The sequence below is a fragment of the Geotrypetes seraphini genome, chromosome 2 (genome assembly GCF_902459505.1).
Source record: "Geotrypetes seraphini chromosome 2, aGeoSer1.1, whole genome shotgun sequence".
Taxonomy (NCBI): domain Eukaryota; kingdom Metazoa; phylum Chordata; class Amphibia; order Gymnophiona; family Dermophiidae; genus Geotrypetes; species Geotrypetes seraphini.
Genome location: NC_047085.1, coordinates 232,649,306 through 232,665,955, shown reverse-complemented (window position 1 = coordinate 232,665,955; position 16,650 = coordinate 232,649,306). Strand labels below are relative to the sequence as shown.

The window sequence follows — 16,650 nt, the reverse complement described above, 5'->3', positions numbered from 1 at the left end:
ACTTTTGTAGAAAAACTCCACAAACATACTGCACTATCATGTTCTGATATCCATTCCATTACCGTCCCATAAACATCACTCCCTACAGGCCACGAGCCACTACTCCTCAGATATTTGTTGCCTGTTAGGAGTTTTTCACTACCTGGTCTTATATGTGTGTTCCCAAGTTTTCACTTTTAATATGGAGAGGGTGGGATGGGAAGGGAGGGAGTTTTGGGGAGGGGAAGTTAGGGGGGATTGGGTTGTGTGTTCTAGGTATTAGATTTAGGGAAGTGCTGAATTTATTGAGAAATCAGAATGTTTTGCAGTATTTGATGTGGTCCCTTTGCTTTGGAAAAAAATCTTATTATGGAGTTTAAAATTTTTTCATTAAATGTTAATGGCCTCAACCATCCAATCAAAAGAAAGAAAATGCTTTATTTTTTGAAATAACAAAATGCGGATGTATGCTATATCTAAGAGACGTATTTGTTGACCACAGAATCCAGGAAATTAGAGGGGGGTAAAACACTGGGGAGGTTTTGCCTCTGCTGTGGGGAAAAAAGGCTGGAGTAGCTATTCTGGTGAATAAGAAATGTACAGCTATGTTTAAACTGATTGCTGCAGATCCCTTAAGTCAGGGGTGTCCAATGTCGGTCCTCGAGGGCCGCAATCCAGTCGGGTTTTCAGGATTTCCCCAATGAATATGCATGAGATCTATTAGCATACAATGAAAGCAGTGCATGCAAATAGACCTCATGTATATTCATTGGGGAAATCCTGAAAATCCGACTGGACTGCGGCCCTCGAGGACCGACATTGGACACCCCTGCCTTAAGTAGATGGTTACATGTGGACATGAGCTTGGGAAATAATATGCTGGTGCTTTTCAATGTATATGCCCCTAATTCGAATCAAATTGAATTTTTCAAAGCTCTGCTTTTAATTTAGTAGTGGCAGGGGATTTTAACACTGTTATGGATCCATTGATGGATAAAAAACCTAGTAAGATTATGAAATCATTAGGATTAGATAATTTTGCACAGTCTTGTGATTTATAAGATATATGGCGGATACTTCATTTTAATGAGCGGGAATTTTCTTTTTGTTTCCATGTTCACAAATCCTTTTCAAGAATAGATTATATTTTCGTTTCGGATCAATTAGTTCCATAGATCCAATCATTTTGTCTGATCATGGGGGTGTGTGGATTGAATTTAAAATTGCTGAACAGGATAGTAGTAGACCTGTGTGGAGATTTGATAATACATTGCTTGCGGATTCAAACTTTTGAAGAATTTCAGTTAAAAATGAATGAATATTTCCAAATCAATACCTCAGAAGAAATCTCCATGGAAACCTTGTGGGATGCTTTCAAGGCAACCATGAAAGGGCAAATTATTTCATATTCAGCATATATTAGGAAACAGCTTAAAAGAAAATTTTCTAATTTGGAACAAGAAATTAAAGTTTTGGAGTTAAAATTGATTGAAAAATGGGAACAAATTACCTTGCAGTCTCTTTTAAAAGCTAAGGGCTCCTTTTATCAAGCTGTGTTAGCGGTTTAACGCGCGTAATAGCACGCATTAAACCGCCGGCCGCACTAGCCGCTACCGCCTCCTCTTGAGCAGGCAGTAGTTTTTAGGCCAGCGCGGGGGTTAGCGCATGATGAAAAGTCGTGCGCGTTAACCCCGCTAGCGCGGCTTGATAAAAGGAGCCCTAAGTGTAAGTATAATGAGATTTCTTCACAATTGGTCAGGAAAGATTTGTTTTCTCAGCAGACCCTGTATTAAGGAAACTCAAATAAGGCGGGAAGATTATTGGCAAATTATCTCAAAGAAAAGAAAGACAAAAATTATTGCAGTTAAAGATGAGAAAGGTGGTACTTACTCTCAAATTGGACCTATTTTAAAACAATTCCTAAATTTTTATAAAGCTTTATATTTTTCTGAGCCTTATTTAGATAAGGAAAAAGAAGGTTTAGAATTTTTAAAATCAATTAAGGGACAAAAAATTCCTGAGCATATAAAAGGGAGTCTAGAAGAGCCTATATGACTAAAAGAATTGCAAACAGCACTGAAGTCCCTTAGAGTTGGATCCGCTTTAGGTGGTGATGGTTTCACAGTAGAGTTTTACAAATAATTTCAAAGTACTGTACGCTATTAACACATCTGTTAAAGTTATATCAGGTTCAACTAACTAATGGTTGCATTGCAGGTACTATGGCAGAATCTTTAACTATAGTTTTGCCAAAGCCAAATAAAGATCCCATGGTGGTTTCAAATTATATGCCTATTTCTTTAATCAATGTAGATGGAAAACTTTTAGCTAAGATATTGACTTTTACACTTGGCTAAGGCTCTCCCTTATATTATTGGTATGCACCAAATGGGATTTGTTGCTCAGAGACATTCTTCTAATAAAACCAGGTTGGCTTTTCATATGTTAAATTTAACAAAATCCATGTAGGCTCCGGCCTTCTCTGTATCATTGATTTTGGCTTTTTGGAAATCAATATGGGGTCAAATAAATTGTTTGTTGGAAACATGTCAATGAGGGCTAAGAGGCAATTATCTGCTAACAATAATAAGCTTTTACTTATTATGACAGGGGTTGCCATACAACAGATTACAAATAATTGGAAAAATTAGGGTAGACTGAATTATAGTTTCTGGTGGCACTCTTTATGTCACGTATATAAAATGGAAAGGGTAATAGCCACACAGGGGAATTTTAGAAAATTTCAGGATATCTGGGAGCCATTAACAAATTATTGTAATGAATGAATATTATTTTTCCCCCTTAACTATGTATGTACAAGGCGGGGGGAGGAAGGGGGTAGATTTTGGTCTTTGTATAAATGTAAGGAAAGTAATTTGCCCAAGTGTAATTTTTCCTGGAGTTTTAGTGAAAAATTACAGTTTCCTCTAAGTGGAAGGGGTTTTTTTCCCTCACACACCCCCGCAGAGCACTTTAAAGTTATCTTTTAATCTGGCGCGCTGACATCCTGCGTGCATTTGTCTTCGCGTTTTTGTCCACGCGCGATTGTTAGGCACGCTTTACTCCTGTCTCCCAGTTAAATATTAGAGGCGTTATATAGCTGCATATTTTTTACCTACTATGGAATATGCAACTGATATCTTCTCACAGGCAGCATTTTCAGTGGAAGAGTATGACAGGAGAGGAAAAGGTTTGTGTTGGCGAGTAGAGTAGCTTTTTCTCACTGTGCTGTTGTGTATTTCAGCATTTCTCGCTCATCCCTCATCCCTTGTTTCCTAAAAGACAGGAAGGGGAAGTAATCAGGAAGGGTTGCTCTACGCTTTGTTTATTTTTAGCATTACCCTTCTCCCATCCTCTGTGGGATCAAAATGCAAAGGGATCTCAGATCTGGTGTATTTGATTCACTTATACTGCCTATTCCTTATGGATGCTGAATAATGGGACTTCTTATTCTCACCAGATTGTAACACTGAAACAAAGCACATCTCGGTATATTATTTGAATATCCAGAAACTTCTGAATCCTACAGATGAATATCCAGAAACACTTCAGAATTTTACAGATGAAAAAACAAAATATGTTTAATCCATAGGAAATTATCCCAAAATAATGCTATGTGCTTTCAAATCTCTAGCCTGTGGTGATTAGGTGGTACCGTATAAAGTTCATATCACTTGCCTAAATATTGTACTATATTTTAAAAAGTGGTTTTATGTATCAGGTTAGCTGACTTCATCTTTTTGATTTGTAGGTCTAAGTCCCGAGAGCGTCGCAAACATCGATCTCGTTCCTCTTCACGAGAGCGAAAAAGAACTACTCGCTCCAAATCCCGTGAAAAGCGTCACAGACATAGATCACGCTCTAACAGTCGAAGTCGGAGTCGAAGCCACCAGAGGAGCCGGGACAGAAGCCGAGAACGTAGTTCAAAATCAAAGTAAGCTCTAGGATCTGCTGCCCTGAGATTATTGCTCTGATACAAAAGTTAATATTGTTGGTAGTAATTAGTCTCTCAGCCTCTAAGCAAAGGAATGCAGTTTTCACACTGATTTATGCCATTGTTAAAGTGCTATGATGGAGAAACCAAAGCAACCTGGAACAATAGCATCATGAATTACAATATTTTGGGTATACTCAAAGTGGCATTAGATAAAGCATTTCCGTATGGGAGGGTTTTATTTGCAAACTTGCTTGTGTTAAAAAGCCACAGTCATTGACATTCACAAACATTGGATGTTAAATTTCATTCAGTCATTACCCAAGTTGTATTTTCTATGTTGAAATATTTTTATTATGTCAGAAAAAGAACAGCCAAAAGAACTAACCAGTGGCTGACAAATAAACAACCTTTGATTTTAAAAGTTTTTGCTGTCCTACCTTACAGACATGCTATGAAAGACTCAACATGTTTCAACAATGACCTACCTTCATCAGAGGTATATTTGGTCTTTGTAATAGGGACATATAACACACCTTAAAAATAGGATACTTAGATCATAAAGGTTACGTGCACTGGGCTCCATGAGACATAACATAACATAAATCTTTATTTATATACTACGAGTGCTTTTCGGTTCAAGGCAGTTTACATTAAAACGGTTGAGAAGAATCGGAGACCAGTGTGAGATCCTTCTAAAACAAATAAAAACACTCATTACAAGGTTGGTTCTTTTAGCTACTCCTCTTCTGATTATTGGATTGTTGCTGCAGCTTTTCTGTACTTGTTTGTTTCTTGAAACAAATGCAATATATATCATTGTTTTATCCCAGGACAAGCAGACAGCATATTCACAGATGGTGTGATGTCATCCACCAAACCTGGTATGGACAGTGCAAAAGTATACTGTCACTTTAAACTTCTTCAAAAGTCTCGATTGTCCATACCGCGCATGCGCCAGTGTCATCCCGCCCGACGTCGGCTCATGGGACCATCTTTTTTTTCTGCAGAGCTGAAAGGGTTTTTTTTCTGTATTATGTGCCTTCCCGTTTTTATTTTTCCTCATATCAGGTTGGGGTAGGGGGAGATTCCCATTTTTTCTTTGTTTCTTAAATTCAATTTTTTTTACTTTCAATATTTGAGTCTTTGCAGTCTGTTTTCAGGCTGGGAGAGTTGACCCATTTTTGGGCTCTCACCTACTTAACCTCCCCAGGACCATTGAGTCCTTCAACTTAGTTTCAATGGTTTTTCCTTCAATGTCTAGGCCTTCTAGTGGATTCACCCGGTGCATCAGGATTATCTCAGGCACTGATCCATACAATTGATGCCTCCAGTATCTAGGACCTGACCATTGGGTTGAGTCCTGCAAGCACTACTACCAACTGCAAAATAGATCTTTGAAGGCCAGACAGCTCCAGCACAAGAAACTTTATGGGTCCTTGTCTGAATAATCAAAGATGTCTGCCATCTCTTATTCGGAAGCCTGTATCAACATTGACAACCTGCTCGCCGTCTGCTTCATCTCCCTTGTCTCCTTCAGAAACACCTTCCAAAAAAGCTAAGAAGCAAAAGCATGCTTCTCCTACCCGATGAGCGTCAAGGGTCTTCAAGGGCATCCACTCCATCAATGCATGCTAAGCATCCACATCAGAAGACACGCACTCCTTCCCTTCAGGAGAAGAAAGTGAGAGAGCACAAAAAAGGGAGAAAAATCCAACGTGGTCTGCAGTAAAAAAACAGCAAGCAGAACAACAAACAAACTGCAGATAATGTACAAGATGCAGGCATTGTTTATTGATAAAAATGCAGTGACATATACAACCTTATAGCCAACCAAGGGACCCGACACGGTCCGTGTTTCGGATAACACACCTTCCTCAGGGGTCCATGGTGGTGAAGGTATAAAGTAAACCGCATAAGAGATAACAAACAAACGTCAACGTCAAACAAATCTGGTTGAGCAAGTCCTACCAAGGTTGTATAGGTCACTGCATTTTTATCAATAAACAACGCCTGCATCTTGTACATTATCTGCAGTTTGTTGTTTTCTGAAGAAAGTGAGAGAACACTGGCCACACTTTTTAAAACCCATCAGTGGGCATGACATCGACTGTAAGACCGCCTCAGCTAAATTGAATTTGATGGCTGAGGTGAGACGAAGGGCCCCGCTGGTCAACCCGTCGGACGGCCGACGAGAAAAAAATATTTCCCTTATGGACCCTCACAGCTGGTGTCTTCAGTGCCTGGGTTCAGAGCACTGGATGCAAACTTGTGTGTGGTGTTCCACTCTTCAGAAGCGCAACATAAAAAGCCGCATCCTTCAACAAGAAAAGTTGTTTGGTGTCAGCATAGAGGGAGAAACAACATCGACACCGTTGATATCGAAGGCATCGATGACTAAGTCGCAGACACCGCCCAATGTACCATCATCGACTCTGGTGTCTCAAGTCATCGCTCTATCTGGTAACCCAGCTAAAAAGCCAAAGCTTCCCAGACAGGGTCAGAGGCCACTAAGGCATAGTTTCAGCATCGAGGTATGCATTGTCAGCTGAGTCATCCTCTCCGGAACATGCTGTAGCACCATTAGTACCAGTGACTAAGCCAAAGGTACGGATTCTTACCTTCCAACAGAAGCTCGATATTCTGTTTTGGGAGTAGTTTGGAGATAAGTTCAATCTTTTATCCTTGACACTGACTCCTCCGGTACCAGTCCAGCCTGAGCCAGGATCTCCAGTACTGTCGATTGCTTCATCAGTGTGTCACAAGGACTCTCAACATCTTTCAAGTCCTGCTGGTACTGCATCGAAGCATTGGTCTTCTAGACACTGGTCTACATCCTCCAAGTGTCATCTTCTAGATGCTCGAGAAGGAGTCTTATCAAAGTCCAGGAAGAAGCCCCGTAAACGTAAACATTCCAAGACTCCGACACCGGATCGACACTAGCCGAAGCATAGTTCTCCCTCTATCGTGGTGGACTCGGATCTCCAGCATGATTCAAATCCAGATCCTTCACCTTCAACGACTGAAGCAGATGATTCTCCAGTTAGAGCTTCTTCTACTGAGAGGCTTTCCTTTATTCATATTAGACAATTGGGAAAGGACCTCTCTGTCAAGTTGGAGGCAGATTCCAAATTCAGTGCAGAATTTCTCAAAACTTTGTACTATGATCAACCTCCTAAGGAGATGCTCAAGCTGCCCTTACATGGAATCTTGAAGGAGACCCTATATAAGAACTGGGAGTTTCCTTTCTCTGTGCCTGTGGCGCCCAGGAAATTAGACTCTCTCTACAAAATAATATCAATTCCAGGATTTGATAAACCTCAACTCCCTCATCAGTCACTAGTCGTGGAGTCCACCTTAAACAAATCTACTCCATCAAACGTGACTGTTCCTCCAGGAAGGGAGGGTCGTACAGATTTGGCCGTCAGCTATACCAAAATTCTATGTTAGCTAACCAAGCCATTAGCAATACTTTCTCTTTTTCTTGTTATTTGAAACATCTCAAACAGTTTCCTGGGCACCAAAAATATATCCCTTCTCATAAAATGAAAGGTTTCCAATACCTTGTCAGCACTGTCACTCAGTTAAGGAGATACCTGGTTCGCGCAACTTTTGATACTTTTAAGCTCACCTCCAGAGCCTCTTCTATGTCTATGGCCATAGGAAGATTGGCATGACTCAGAGTTTCTGACATGGACGTTAACCTTCAGGAAAGACTAGCCAAGGTCCCTTGTTTGGGTGATGAGCTCTTTGGGAACTCTACAGATATTGTGACCCAAAAGCTTACTGCTCATGAGACTCGATGGGATACCTTGGTAAAGCCTAAATCCAAGCCTTCTGCATCTAATATTTCTGCCCTCCTTCTTACCAGAGGCGTTTTTCAGCCAAGTCCTCTGCTCCAGCGAGGCCTCAACAGAAAAAACAAAAGCAGCAGCGTCCCCCTAAAGCTCAGTCAATTGTCCCTGCTAAGTCAACTCAGTCTTTTTGACCAGCTGTTCGAGAGCATAATTGTAATCCCTCCACTTCAGCCTCTACCTCAGCCAATCAGAAGTCGTCTCCAATTCTATTTTCATCGTTGGGAGCTCATCACCTCCGATCTCTGGGTTCTACAAATCATTCGGGAGGGTTGCTCTCTACATTTCATCAGCATCCCTCCAGATCATCCTCCAAGAGAGTCTGCTTTCAATCCTTATCACTCCTTCTTCTTCAGGAAGTTCATTGCCGCCTTCTACTCAATGCCATAGAAGAAGTTCCTCTGGATCAACGAAACCAGGGGTTTTACTCCCTATATTTCCTGGTCATGAAGAAGATGGAGGTCTTCGATTGATTTTAGATCTCAGAGCCCTCAACAAATTCCTAGTCAGGGAGAAGTTTTGCATGTTATCTCTAGCCACTCACAACAATTGGCTATGCACTCTTGATCTCAAGGAAGCATACACTCATATCCCAGTTCACCCGGATTCCAGAAAATACCTCAGGTTTCAAGAGGCCCATCATCACTACCAATACAAGGTTCTGCCTTTTGGCCTCACATCCTCTCCCACAAAGTGCTTAGTGATTGTGGCAGCGGCCTTGAGGTCTCAGGGCCTTCAAGTCTTCCCTTATCTAGGCGACTGGCTCATCAAAGACCCTTCTTGTCACAATGTAATTCTGGCAACGAATTGCACCATATTATTCCTTCAGAACTTGGGTTTCAAAATCAACTTCCCCAAATCACAACTTCATCCATCTCAAAGACTCCAGTTCATTAGTGCTCTTCTTGACACCACTCAGATGAGGGCGTTTCTTCTGCAGGAATGTCAGGACACTTTACTTCAACTTTGTCATCAAATGTGCCGGCTTCAGAAACTCGGCCAGGCGAATGATGGTTCTTCTCAGCCACATGGCCTCTATAGTTCACATGACTCCTCTTGCAAGGCTGCATCTCAAAACGCTCATAACACCTAGTCTCGGATTGATTACATCTTTGTGTCTTCCACGTTGTTCTCCTCAGTGGTGACTGCGGAGATCGGCCCACTTAGCATTTCTGATCATACCACGATATGGCTGGATATTCACTTGGATTCTGCGTACCTTTGTTCTCCTTGGCGCTTCCCATTTTATCTTGAGCAAGATGTAGAATTTCGGCATTTTTTACAGGCTCAGTGGGAGGATTATGTGACTAATAATGCACAACACCAGGAAGACCCTGTCTTGTTTTGGGAGGCGGCTAAATCGGTGATCCGTGGTCAGTTGATATCCTTTTTTAGTGCTCACAACAAACGTATTCACTCGGGTATTCTCACCTTGGAGCGGGCTTTGAGGACCACTAAGAAGGCTTTTTCTGCCGTTCCTTCAGAAATAACTAGAGAGCATTATTTGTCTACCCAGGGGGCTCTCAATTCTCTGTTCCATTCTCGCTACCAACGGTGGGCAGCTTATTATAACCATTATTTTCATAGATTTGGCAGTAAGCCGGGACGCTTGCTAGCATGCCTGGTTGACACCCGAATGAGCCGGCAGCCGATTTTGACGCTCTGGACTCCGGGGGGGAGGAGGGGTGTCTCGTACTACAGAGGTGTCGGCGGTACTTCTTGACTACTTTGAGCGATTATATGCTGCTCCGGATGATGCCTCTTCGGAGCTTCTGACGGACTATCTTAGCTCGTCGGGGATTCCCTGCCTTACTGAGGATGTGGTGATGGCTCTCAATCGTCCGTTCCAGGCGAGTGAATTGCAGTCCACCATCAAGGCCTTAGGTTCAGGGAAAGCTGATGGCTTCTCCGGTGAGTTCTATAAACTTCTTTCCCCTCAGCTTTGTGGTCCTTTGTTGGCTTATTTTAATACTGCTGTGGATCGTGGCTCCTTTCCCCGCTATGCCAATGAGGCGCTTATCACCTTGTTGTTAAAGCCGGGTAAGAAGAGTGATGATCCTGGATCATATCGCCCAATCTCTTTGATCAATGTTGACCTTAAGCTTTTTTAACATATGTTGGCCGACCGTTTGGCCCCTCATCTCCCCACTATAATCCACAAAGATCAGGTTGGCTTTGTTCGCTGCCGTCAATCAGTTTGTAATGTGAGGAAGGTTCTTTTCGCGGTTGCCCATTGTCAACACAATCAGATTCCTGCTTTATTTGTTAGTTTGGATGCTTCTAAAGCATTTGATAGTGTGCACTGGTCCTTCTTGTTTTGTACCTTAGAACAGTGGTTCCCAGCCCTGTCCTGGAGGACCATCAGTCCAGTCATGTTTTCATGATAGCCCTAATGAATATGCATGGAGCAGATTTGCATGCCTGGCACCTCCATTATATGCAGATCTCTCTCATGCATATTCAATAGGGCTTTCCTGAAAACCCGACTGGCCTGGTGGTCATCCAGGAGAGGGTTGGGAACCAGTGCCTTAGAGCAGTGGTTCCCAACCCTGTCCTGGAGGAACACCAGGCCAATTGGGTTTTCAGGCTAGCCCTAATGAATATGCATGAAGCAAATTTGCATGCCTATCACTTCCATCATATGCAAATCTCTCTCATGCATATTCATTAGGGCTAGCCTGAAAACCCGATTGGCCTGGTGTTCCTCCAGGACAGGGTTGGGAATCACTGCCTTAGAGTATGTTGGGCTCTGTGGGTTTTTTCTTCGAGCAATTTGCTTCTTATATTCTGCTCCTTGTGCGTCTTTGTTAGTCATTGGCACCCGTACTGATTCTTTTCCTATTCTTCAAGGCACCCGACAGGGCTGCCCACTATCTCCATTACTCTTTCTCCTTTCATTGGAACCGTTGCTCTGCACTCTACATCTTTTTGAAGATGTCAGAGGTCTCCGGGTCGTGGGAGTAGACCTGAAGATCCTGGCTTTTGCAGATATGTTTCTTATTCTCACTCGCCCTGAACTCTCTTTACTGGCTGCATTGGATCTTCTTTCCGAATATGGGTTTTATTCTGACCTCTCGCTCAATCTAGATAAGTTGGTCGCCCTTCCCTCTTGTCCAGCAGTTCGTACAGCTTGGAGGGGTTCTTTTCCTCTACGTTGGGTGGAGACTGAACTTAAATATCTGGGGGTCCTTATTCCACGAGACCTCTCGCGTTTATATTCCCTTAATGTTGAACCGTTGTTTACCGCTCTCATCACTCGTTTACAGTTATGGAAGGGGCTGCCGTTGTCACTTATGGGTAGAGTGAATATTTACAATATGCTTATTGTTCCGTGTTGGTTGTACGTTTTTCAGGTGCTTCCGCTTTACCTGACAGCTAAGGATGAGAGGAGGTTGGAACGCTTAGTTCAACGGTTTCTCTGGGTTGGTAGACGAGCTCGCCTGCCTTACTGTCAGGCGGTGTCTCCGTGGTATAAGGGGGGTTTGGGCTTGTTGAATCTTCGCCATTTGACGGTAGGTTATGGCATGCATCACATTAATGATTTCTTCTGGGGAACGGACCATTTTACTAATATCTCTTTAGAGCTCTCCTGCTTCACTACGCATCACTAGTGCTTATCTTCACTCTGTGCCCTCAGCTCAACCTGCGCCTCTTCCTATTAAGGTCTTACACTACCCCTTGCGGAAGGCTTGGCAATGGGTTTGTAAGTTTCACTCTCTTAGTTCTACTATTTCCCCTTTTTTGCCTTTACGTTTTAATGGGAATTTTTTACCAGGGATGGATGGGGCTGGTTTTGTTCGTTAGGAAGCGAGGGGGATTCATTATTTGTTCCAATTGGTGGAACAGATGGCTTTGCTTATATGCAAATTCAACATTAAATTGCCTCCTTGCCTTCTGTACATTTAATGGCCTCTTGCCAGGAGCTTTTGTCCACAGCCTTTACCCTGCGATCTCAACTCCCGGTTCCACTTAAATTTCACCATAGACACTTGAAGGATGAGTTCCCCTGCTTGACCATATTAGATTGAGGGATGCTTGGGGCCGTGATCTTTCTGTGATATTGCCTGATGATGATAATTCTGTGTGCTGTACGCAAATTACCTGTCTTTCGCAAATATGTTACTTTTTGGGAACAGCACTATAAATTGGTTTTACGTTTGTATATATCACCTAAACGAGCTCATCTTTTGGGGTTCAGAGCCTCTTCTGCCTGTCCCTGCTGTGCCGCTCCTGATGTAGGTTTGGGCATATGTTTTGGACTTGCCCTATTATTCAGTCTTTTTGGGAAGCTATTTTTCTCTTTGTTGAACATATTTGGAACATTGTTATTCGACGTTCCCCTCTGTTACTTTTTGGTGTCCCTATTCATTTTACTCCTCGCAGGCCAGGGACTGCTACATTTCTTTGGTGGACTATGGTGGTAGCTCTTAAGTGTATTCTACTCAAGTGGCTGGACGTGGAGGGACCTGACTATTTCCTCTGGCGATGTCGTCTGATCACCCTTGTGATGCGGGAGAGGAGAGATTACCGACTTCTCTTCTCTTCTGGGCCAGAATTTTCAGCGTACCTGGGAGCCTTTTTGGAACACTATGACTCCGGTGGCCTGTAGCCGCCTCCTGAACTGCTGACCTGTTGTTTTGGACTATTCTCTCCACTTGTTGTTTGCTTTACATAATTTGACTCACAATTTTCCTGATTGGATTCTGTGGGTTGGGATTGACGGAGGACTGGGGATTGAGGTGGGTTGTTGGGGGGGTAGGGGAATGGCACCCTGTGTCTGCCTTGGGCTTCATTGGTTGATTGGGATTTCCTGTCATTTACCTTTGATTGGTCTCCTTGCTCTGTAACTCTGTAGAGGCCACCAGGGGCTTGGGGGGTTGTGTGGGGGAGGTGGTTTCTACCTGTGTTTTACACTGACAAACTGAGCTTGCTTTCTGTATTTGTATTTGCTCCTGTACTTTTTCCGTTGAGTTCAATAAAATATATTTGAACATAAATAAACTGAGTGCCCTTGGGATGGGTCCCAGAGTGACAGGCTGGGTCAGGAACTGGTTGAGTGGAAGGCGACAGGGGGTAGTGATCAATGGAGATCGCTCTGAGGAAATGGATGTTACCTGTGGTATGCTTCAAGGTTCTGTTCTTGGACCTGCTCTTTTTAACATTTTTATAAACGATATTGCTGAAGGGTTGTCGGGTAAGATTTGCCTCTTTGTGGATGATACCAAAATCTGCAATAGAGTAGACAACCCTGATGATATGAATAACATGAAGAAAGACTTGGCAAAGCTTGAAGAATGGTCTGAAATTTGGAAGCTAAAATTTAATGCTAAAAAATGCAAGGTCATGCATTTGGGCTGCAAAAATCCAAGGGAAACGGTACATTTTAGGGGGTGAAGAACTTATGTGCACAACAGAAGAGCGGGACTTGGGTGTGATTGTATGTGATTATCTTAAGGTAGCCAAACAGGTTGAAAAGGTAACGGCAAAAGCTAGAAGGATGCTAGGTTGCATAAGGAAGGTATGGACTGTAAAAGGAGGTATTGATGCCCCTCTATAAGACTTTGGTGAGACCTCATTTAGAATATTGTGTACAATTCTGAAGGCCGCACCTTAAAAAAAGATATAAAAAGGATATAGTCAGTCCAGAGGAAGGCTACTAAAATGGTGTGGTCTTTGTGATAAGGTGTATAGGAACAGACTTAAAGATCTCAATCTGTATCCTTTGGTGGGAGAGGGGAGATAATGGATTTGGAGGTGAGAAGGAGGAAGATATTCTTTTAATCATGCGAATACACATTTTAATTGACATGCAGCCTTAATTCTAAACCAGTATGGTTCATGAACACAGCCAAAAAGCCTGTTCTACAAATCTCTGCAGGGACATCACTGACCTTTGGGACCAGTATCCCTTTCAAGAATAGAAGCCAAGTCTCCTCGAGTTATAACCTACTGTAGATAGATCAATTGCTGTCTTCTCCCTCTTCAAATCCTTAAAGAGAATAAAGGCCTTTCATAACCCTGAGATGTTGGAGACTTCAAGAAAGACCAAAAGCTCAGAGTATGACCAAGAACTGAAAGACCCTAATTGCCCCACACAATCCACTTACTGAAAGAAGCACGAACAACCTTCCACTGCTTCCCTCTTGAATAGTGGTCAGATTTTTAAGAAATTTAAGATAACATTAATGCTTGAATTCATGTCCTTCATTGCTGAACTAACTTGCTAAGGTCGTGAGATCCCAGGACCAGGATCGATACTAAAAATGTTACAGAATTTTGCACACCCAAATCAGGTGCCTTCCATTTCAAGAGCAGTACTGAGGAGCACCTTACTAGAGTGTTTTAGGACTTTGCAGGATAGGTTTGATTTAAGTGAAGAAACTTAAGACATTCTTATTTGAGTGGGCTTATGTATAGCTGCTCTATTTTCTGGCCTGATGTATAGTTAACTTCTGTTTCTCTTAATTGTGTATATTGGTTGTACTCCATTAAGGACACTGGTTTGGTGGAATAAGTTGTTTGAAAAACAAAATGAGTAGTGAACACCACTTAATACCCATGAAAATGCCAAATTCACATTCAGAGAGTAGAATGCCTCAAGCCAAACCAAAACATTTGCCTTGGTTTCCCACTGTAAGATCCCAAAGGGATAATACACGATACGTGCTTTAGTGGCTCAAATAGGGTAGAACCAAATGCCAGAAAACCCAGCGTCAAGACTCCAGCCTGTGAATGAGAGCATACCAGGGGTTAAAAAATCAATGACAAAGGAACGCACACAAGTTAACCCATGCTATAGCTTGCATTCTTGGAGAACATGTGGCCTGTTCCTTCTATAGACCTTTCAAGAGGAAAGCCAAAATATGGAGGTTCCAAAGCATAAAGTGGAGGCACCTGTTTTCTTTATTGTCAGGTCAAAAGCGCACCGGGACAAAGGCGCGCGCAGACAACTGAGCGCAATGTGGAGGCGCACACCGAAGAAAATGACTGCTTTAAAGGGCTCCGACGGGGGTGTGGGGGGGAACACCCCCACTTTACTTTATACAAATAGCGCCGCGTTGGGGGTGGTTTGGGGGGTTGTAACCCCCCACATTTTACTGAAAACTTCACTTTTTCCCTAAAAAACAGGGAAACAGTTAAGCTTCCAGTATAATGAGGGCGGTTACAACCCCCAAACCCCCCACAACGCCGCCGCGATCTGTATTAAGTAAAGTGGGGGGTTCCCCAACAAAACCCTCCGTCGGAGCCCCTAAAAACACTCTTTTTCTTCGGCGCACGCTTCCGTCTTGCGCTCAGTTGTCGGCGCGCGCCTCTTCGGCGGTTTTGTCTATCAACTGTTTTCTTTACAGTAGGCTTTAAACACTCTTCACACTCCAAAATAAAATGCTACAATACCTGCTGAGTATGTATTCTGCCTTCCTGTACTCTTCTTAAGTGCCAGGTTGTAAGATAGAAGAAAGTCAAGCTTTCCACTAGAAGCAGCCCCTGAATATAAAGAGCTAACATAACTCTCCCAGCTTGAACCTGATCAAGATGTACACCATGGCCTTCTAGAGCAAAATGTGCTACCTGGAAGGACTGTCTCCAGAAAGGGGTGCCACCCACTAAAGCACTCTTCTAGAAGCAACTATGGGATAAAAACAGACCTCTCAAAGGGTCACTGCTGCAAACACCACCAGGCCTACCAAATGCCACTCTTTTTACTGATGAATTGAGGTAACATCAAGGTAATCAATTAAGATTGGACTGCCATAACCTGCAATGAGAGCTCCCAATCCAGGGAATGCTATTTCAATGGTTGGTATGTGGCTTCTGAGACACTGCTAGGTGAACCAGTAAAACTCCTGGAGCTGGGCCTGCCAGAACAATTTAGCTCTCTTGTGATCTCTACACTACCTGCACCCCTTTGCTGGACAACACGTGTCATTGCCTGGACAGACTGCCAGCTATTCCTAAAGTTCATAGCAAAAATATCTACAACACCATCCACATGATCATTGCTTCCTAGTAGGGCTGCATTTTATGTGAAATCTGTTTATTATGCATAAGAGAAATACAAACTTTAAAACATTACAGAACACTACACCCATTCTAACACAATCGGGAAGATTCTCAACCCATATAAACCTCCCCCCTCCCTGTAATGTCACATTAGCAAAGAAATTGCTCCCTATTTTCAGCCCCCTCCCTCGTATCCCCTCCTACCCCCAGAATTGTGGAATCCACTGAATAGGCTGCTTTCCTATTATTGGACACTTTAGAAACCGATGCTTGCAAGTCCAAGTCGTTCAAAATCAAACTCCGAGTTATATGAGGCAAGGATTGTATGTAAGGCTCCCAGGTCAACAGGAACTGTCTTTTGCGTTTTGGGGTGAAGCGAGCCTACCGAGCCTCATATGTCAGCAGTTGATGAAATTGATTTCTCCAATGCCAGTAGCCAGGTGGGGAGTCCTGCAGTCCATATTGTAAAATACATTTGTTGTGGGGGGGCGTGGCTTGGTGGCGCACAAGATGGAGGTGTAAGCGCGGCGTTCCTCTAACCCAGGCAACAAGTAGAAAATTCCTGTAGCTATAACAAAGCATTGTTTAGTATGGCTGCTATGCAGCAAACAAAATTAGAAACGATTTTCGCAGCAGGAGGGACGGCGAAGCGTGTTAAACACGATCAGGTTACACCATTGAAAGTGCCTCTCCCTACTGAAACTGCGAAGTGCCAGAAAAGAGCGAAATAATGGTACTACGGAACATTAAGCAAATGCTTCAAGACAACCAAATAGAATTTCAGAAGTAAAGGAAGAAGTGTTGAATTTAAACAGGCAAATGGAAGTTGCCAATCAGTGAATCCCATGGATGGGATGCAAACATACCGGGATATAATCTTTT

General features: G+C 42.8%; 1 protein-coding gene across 5 annotated transcripts in view; it reads left to right on the top strand.

Annotated features, from left to right (window-relative positions):
* Positions 1 to 16,650, top strand: part of LOC117355978 (putative RNA-binding protein Luc7-like 2) — a 258,392-nt gene that overhangs the window by 226,955 nt on the left and 14,787 nt on the right. For all 5 annotated transcript variants that reach the window (XM_033935181.1, XM_033935182.1, XM_033935183.1 and 2 more), the window contains one exon: positions 3,731 to 3,913. In XM_033935181.1, the coding sequence (XP_033791072.1) occupies positions 3,731 to 3,913 (183 nt within the window). The remainder of the gene's footprint in view (positions 1 to 3,730; positions 3,914 to 16,650) is intronic.